Below are 6,765 nucleotides of genomic sequence, written 5' to 3'. Positions count from 1 at the left end.
ATGGTGACCTGTACCCCGTTTAAAAGTGAGCCCTGCTTCGTGACAGAGAGCTTATCTTTGTATTTATTTTTGTTAATTTTTGCACTAATTCCGCACTTTTACTGTTTCACTGCAGGCTACAAATATGAGCGTTAAACTACAGCCTGTAAATAGTGATGAACTGGCCCACCAAGAACTGATAAAAAAAAAAATCGATTAATGAATCATTTGTTTTCCTATAGCTTCATTTGACTCAGTGATAATAAAAACACTCATAAGGTCACTTTATGATGATTTCTGCCCTGACAGAGACGGAGGCAGCCTTCATGTTCTTTGTCATGTGTCCTCTGCAGCCGTCTGTGTCAGACTGAGTAATTAGATAATTGGCAGCACCTGGCTGACTCTCTGTCTTCCCCACGACGGACACACACACACGGCATCAGCGTGTTGCAACACTGTGGCCTGGCTCCATCACAGCAAAAAAACAAAACAAAAAAAAACAGTATTTAGTTTCAACATGCTTCAACCAAAATACCCACCTTTGCTTTTATTTTTTGCTGCATTATTGATGGTGAGCTGTCATAGCACTGAACAGGGTAGGTAAACTATAATTGGACTGTGAATGGATGAATTAATGGATGAATGTGAGGGCTGTGTGTGTTGTTGTCTGATGTTTTTTCTGCTTTAAAATTCCTCCAGGTACCAGAGGTGGAGAAAATGCTGCAATTGGAAAACTGGAAGCATTTGATTTCACCTTTAACTCAACTAATATGACTCATTTTGCCTATGGAATTGCTGCAAATGTAGTTGCTGTGTTGTTGTATGGCAGCAATTTTGTTCCTGTCAAGAGGATAGAAACAGGAGACGGTAAGCACACAGCTTTCCAAAGACTTAATATTATTGAATATTTTCACTTAAGAAAAGAATTTTCTAGAGGGAAAATCCTTATATGCTATTAAAACCTTGATGGCCTACATAAGAATTTGCCTGTGCTCTGTTGACAGGGATGTTTTTTCAGTGGGTAAACTGTGCAGCCATATGGGTCGTGTCTATGGTTGGAGACTTGATGCTGCAGTCGCCCAAATTCCACCCGATTGCGATGCTTGGTGGTGTGATCTGGGCAACAGGTATTGTACCATCAAAGCAAAATCTCAAGCTCTAATCATTCTTTATGTGGTTCGTGTGGCTGAGTGCCGCTTGGTCTCATAGGATCTCCCCTTCAAGTGTCCAGCTGGACATTGGGCAGCAGCAGATGGACTTAAAGCATCCAACTTAAAGAGCCCATCTGCTGCAGTCCACCTTAAAGTGATGATGTTGGTACACTTCTGTGAGAGACGATGAGACGACCAACTTTGAGGACACTGACAGTCTGTCCCAATTTCATACTATTTACTGCTGCGACAGAGCGCACTTCATGTGCTGCTGTCTGCGTAAATTACTTGTTCTACTTTTTCACATTTTAAGCTCACTTTCTCCAGCTGTGAGTAGATTGTGCCCTCTGTGTCATTGTGAGACAACACAAAGGATAATGCAATAAGCTCCCAAACGTTTAATAAGGCAACATTTTAACCATCAGCAACCTCATCCTGTGAAAGAAAAGCAGGCTCTACAGTCTTTAGTGTATGTAACTGGACAAAACCAAGTGTCTATTTCTCCTCCGTTGCCTTAAAACCTGTAATACTGTGGCTATCTTGAGCTCACTGGCGCCTGATCAGAAAACTCTTTATACACAGGGGTGCTAATCATGATGCAAATTTGTGCTTAATGTTAAAACATGTAACATTTCCCCAGTTTGAAATACCCAAAACATTGTGCATTACATGTCACTGCTGTCTCTAGTGTAGGTCGTCATACTGTGAGTCATCACTCCATCGGGAGGGTAAAAGTGCATGGGGAGTTCACACCGTTATGATATGAATGTTGCTTAACTCTCCATTCGTGTCGTCCACAGGAAATTTAACAGTTGTTCCAGTTATCAAAGCGATTGGCCTCGGCCTTGGGATTTTAATTTGGGGATCCTCTAGCTTGTTGATGGGCTGGGCCACTTCAAGGTGAGTCAGAGTAATGTATGGTCTTCCACCCAGAATGGAAAAATAAAGTCTTTCTTTTGGCGAGTTTTAGATTAACTGTAACTTTGAAAAGGTTATTATGAGACATTAAGAGCATGAAGGCAATATTTTGGTCCTGTCATAGAGATGTCACCCAGTATCATGAGCATTGTTTTAGTTTTATTTTTTTCTTAATTAGCTAATTTATTCAAAAGAAACACTGTCACTGTCTTTCACAGATTCGGCTGGTTTGGGATTGCTGCTCAGGATGTTTCCAGGCCAATATTAAATTACTGTGGAGCTGGGTTATGTCTGTTGAGGTAAACTGAATCTGGAAGTAAAGTCTCCCACAGTATTGCCAGTGCAGTTGCCTAATAGCTGTTACATGAGCAACACATTTGGTCATAACTGCTTGCTTTGTCTTGTTTTGGATAATAGATGTGAATTTTCTGTGTGTTCCAGCGGGCTGATCTTTTTCTTTGTGAAAACGGACGTGGAGCTGCATCCCAATTCAGAATCCATTCCATTACTTATTGACAGGGTGAGTGCATTGATTGGATGCTAGTTTATTTTTCTCACCTCTTTTCAGTGATTTTAAATTTACCAATTTTCTCTCAAGTAAAATGTGAAGGTAGTCGATGCTCGCCACTTAATTTTTCTCTAAGGAAGTTGTGATGACTTTCTTCTGTCTCGTGTACTCTGTTGGTGTCATTGTTGTAAAAGACAACATGGCTCAATATTAGGATGATATGTCTTTCTGCAGAGAACAAATTCAGGGAGTTATGGACCAAGTTCTTCTGAGTTCTGGATAGATGTCATCGGACCAAAGACCAGGCGGTTCATGTGAGTTCAGCTCATTAGCAGTCCGTGGGCTGTGTGCACAAATATTCTAAAACCAAAGATAATGAAACTTTGATTCTGATCAATTTGATTATATTCCTCAAGGATAGAATAAAGTTACATATTTTTACTTTAAGCACCAGACTTTCACCAGACACCTTTTAGTTATTGAATCTAAAGCTGCTGGTTGGTTTGATTTAAATATAACCATCTCTTAGCAAGTGTGACATTTTTCAACTTACTAAAACTATTTATATTTAGATTAAAGGAACTCACTGATAAAATAAGTAGCAGCAATAGAATACACAAAGCAGGGGGAAATATAAGCACTCAAACACAACATAAATGAAGCAATCAAACTGTAAAATACAAATTCGATCTTGACAATCAATTTTTATCATCTTTTGTAAACAATGCAGAAATTGACTTTAGAAACTGAACAATGTGTGAATAGAGATTTTAAAATCCTCTGTTATGCAGTTCTGTACCTCATTCTCTTCCTTAGAGGCTGCCTGCTTGCTGTCATGTCGGGCCTGCTGTACGGTTCCTCCTTTGCACCCATCCTCTACATTAAGAGCCATTCATCATGTCGTGACAGCATATTCCATGGAGCCAGTGTCTATGGTATGGATTCAGTGTTCAATAACTACTATTATTATTGTTATACCCAACTTGAAGACTAGACGGAACAAAAATCTAAAAATGATTAAAAGGCTGTCTCAGTGTGAAGAATGTGGTCCAGTGTTGGTCTACAAATAGCACTGGACCCTCCAGAGGATTAGATTTAATATCCAGCTTCCTCAATGTCTCTCTAAAGTCGCCAAGTGGGGTAGCTCAAGAAATTATTTGACAATAAAGCATGATACTGCTCTTTTTTTTATCACTTCAGCTCTAACTTTGTGAATTTATATTGACCGACCACTTAAAAAAAAAAAAAAAAAAAAAAAAAAAAAAAAAAAAAAGCAGTGCAACTGATCTTAGCTTTTTTTGCTGTAAACCCACAGAGAAACACAAATGATGTAAAACTATCAATTCTTGTGTCAACTTCTTACAGACCTGGACTATGTTTATGCGCAGTGCTCTGGCATTTTTGTTGCGAGCACTGTGTACTTTGCCATCTACTGTGCTGCTATGAATAACAGGCCCAGGGTTTACTCCAGAGCCATCCTACCAGGTAACAGTCTCACATAACAAGTTTTGTTCAAGCTGGTGGCACGACCACAATCTGATAGCATTCAGTTTTTAGTGACACTGGCAGTAAAGTCTTGATTCAACCTTCAGACATTTCACCCTGTAGGCATTGACTGTGACTTGATAGTTTTTATTTTAGTTAATTTTGTGAGTTTGGCTCTTGCTGTAATTAAAAGCCTGGCTTTTAATTTATTATATTTTTTTCTGACAAGAAAAATGCTAAATTATGTTTATTTTTATTCCTGGCATTTCTCTAAATTCTTTGTTTTCCTTGTCAAATGCTGGATATCTTCACCTCCTCAGGTTTCTAAAGTTATGAAAACTCGTGCACCCTGTGCCGTCAGTGCAGAAACTGCAAACTGCCTCAGAACTTGCATCTGGTCTATAACACTGCTCTGCTCAGACTGAGATCCTAAAAACTCACGGCTGGCTATAACACTATTTTCCACCAGCTGATTATGCCTGTGAACCGCTGAGCTGCCATGCACTAGGGGCAACCAGAGTGTCTAATAATAGCTTCAGTTTGACTCTCACCAAGGCAGGAAGCATCAGCTGTTGTAGAGGAACTGCAGCAGCTTCCTTTGCTAAGCTGCATGTGCAAACACATCCACTCGGGGAATGGTTGAATGTGATGATTCAGGGGGAACTGCCAGGGCTAAACATGTCCACTCTGGCCCAAAACCTAGCATGCAGTGTGGCTTGTGAGTTTAGATCTGTCCTTTTGGTTTACAGCTGGGTGGATGGGCCTTTCACAGTGGACCTTAATTTCATGGCACCATGCAGTGTCCTCATCTGCTGTGCAGCTTCTGACTGTTTTAAACCAGTTACTAGCTCCTGTAGCTGTCTGAAGTTTTTTTTCCTACTTGAATGTACCCACCTGTATTGTGAACTCTGCTGTGTATTGGCACTATTTTTGACTCGAGCACAAATACAGTCTGTCATCTCATTTTTCTCCTCAGGTCTTTTGTCTGGACTAATGTGGGCATTAGCTACATACTGCTGGTTCCTGGCTAACAACTACCTGAGTGCAGTCATTACCTATCCTATTGTCACCGCAGTAAGTAAATCACATTCTGACAGTTGAGCGGTAATGGAAGTAAATACAGTCTGTTTACCACCACTTGAACTCAGACTTCCACCGATAAACACACCAGCATGACAAATGAATCAGGTTTTCCATGCAGTTGCTAGTGGTATTGGATGTTTCTGTTGAGATTTTGATGTCTGCCTGTGATTATGATTTTTTTTTTTCATGAGGTGGTGATGGTACTAAAGGAGAGCTTAAAGTGTATCGAGAATGCAACGTTCATTTCCCAGACTGCTCAGTAATGCCATGCCAATCTTTACATTTTCCTCTGACATTTTTTTTCGTGGACAAGTTCAGTTTTTTTGGCCTGATGGTGATGTAAATAAAATGTCACACAATCACAAAAAGCTTTTATTGAGAAAAGTATTGGTTAAGGAGTAAACAAAAAGTGACAGTGTCATCAAAATCATCAATAATTATTCTCTGGAGTGACTTTTAATGGCAATTTAGCCAGTAGCTGTTGAGACTTCTTGTCAAGGATGCCTCTTGAGATGTTTGTCTCATTATTCTAAATCCCCACAAAAAAACTGTAATTAGTCAGAAATGTTGAAACAGGACCAATTAAATGCATTTGTTAAAATAGGCTTAAAGAAAAGGGTGCTTGTTTATGCTTGTTAAGATAGTACAGGCAGCCTGAAGTATATTGGTGATTGTAGAATTTATGTGTATGTAAAGCATAACAGAAATAAAGAGAGCCAAATGGCCTCAACTTCTTTATCCCTCTTCTCCTTCTCCCTTGAGGTCAAATAACCAGCTGTGCTACACTGCTATTCACACACTGATTTACTCAGATTTACTTATTTGGCTCCTTGAGATGGTTGGTCTGCCTAGAATGTGTGTAATTCAAAAACCTTTCCCTGGTGAAAACCTTCAAATGTCTACAAAGTAGACACAGACTCAAGGTGAGTGATTTTAATCACTGGTCTGTGCTCAATAAACAGCTTGTTGTTGTTTGGTTTCTCCTCTGCAGGGATACGGTCTGGTTGCAGCACTGTGGGGATCCTTGGTGTTTAGAGAGATTAAAGTAAGGATCACAACACTGATCACGTTCAGTATTCTAGATCTTCTCAGTCAATGGTTGTATATTTCAGTGGCTGTAACACGGGCTGTACTCAGTAAGTGTGCAGCCATAGCTTAACAAGGCGAGCGTGTCTGCAGAGTTTTTCTAGAGAATTGATTTCATTAGACTAAAACAGCATTTTAGAAACTGAACATATTTAATGCTAATATTAAACACCTGTTTTTCCCTCAGGGGTTAACCAACTGCTTTATCTTCTTCTTGGCCTCCTGTGTCGTCCTGACTGGCTCCTTGCTGACTGCCATCTCAAAGCTCTAATAATGTACAAGTCTGTTGACTGAAAATATCTATTGATTGTCGTTTTCCTCCAGCTCTCCAAATGACTTAAAATAATGTCCACGGTTTTATAAAACTCTTTGAATGCCATGAGATTAAACCCAAATACATGACAGATGAGCTCAGTGTAAGGCTTTCTTAGAGCTCCAAAATGTCGTTTTGAGCCAACAGGGTTTATTATACTCTGAGCTAACATTGGGTGGCAGTGTCTCACAGGAACCCCTCACCGTGCTGTCTGGTTGGTTGTTGTACTTGTTATTGAAGAC

At 39.8% G+C, this 6,765-nt stretch overlaps 1 protein-coding gene across 1 annotated transcript; it reads left to right on the top strand.

Annotated features, from left to right (window-relative positions):
* On the top strand, positions 1 to 6,481 carry tmem144 (transmembrane protein 144). The gene is made up of 12 exons (XM_022760155.1): positions 1 to 25; positions 679 to 846; positions 984 to 1,106; positions 1,931 to 2,030; positions 2,267 to 2,347; positions 2,490 to 2,568; positions 2,791 to 2,870; positions 3,373 to 3,491; positions 3,922 to 4,041; positions 5,018 to 5,115; positions 6,116 to 6,169; positions 6,398 to 6,481. The coding sequence occupies exons 1-12, from the start codon at positions 1 to 3 to the stop codon at positions 6,479 to 6,481; spliced, it is 1,131 nt and encodes a 376-aa protein (XP_022615876.1).
* Positions 6,482 to 6,765: the final 284 nt, after the last annotated feature.

The sequence above is a fragment of the Seriola dumerili genome, unplaced genomic scaffold (assembly GCF_002260705.1).
Source record: "Seriola dumerili isolate Sdu_G_001 unplaced genomic scaffold, Sdu_1.0 BDQW01000331.1, whole genome shotgun sequence".
Classification (NCBI taxonomy): Eukaryota; Metazoa; Chordata; class Actinopteri; order Carangiformes; family Carangidae; genus Seriola; species Seriola dumerili.
Note: the sequence above shows the minus strand (reverse complement) of the source record. Positions and strands in the feature narration are given on the sequence as shown.

Coding starts and splice junctions, on each gene's coding strand:
- tmem144 (XM_022760155.1), top strand. CDS start 1: ATGGTGACCTGTACCCCGTTTAAAA. Junction 26..678: donor GACCTGTACCCCGTTTAAAA/GTGAGCCCTGCT, acceptor AAATTCCTCCAG/GTACCAGAGGTGGAGAAAAT. Junction 1,107..1,930: donor TGGTGTGATCTGGGCAACAG/GTATTGTACCAT, acceptor TGTCGTCCACAG/GAAATTTAACAGTTGTTCCA.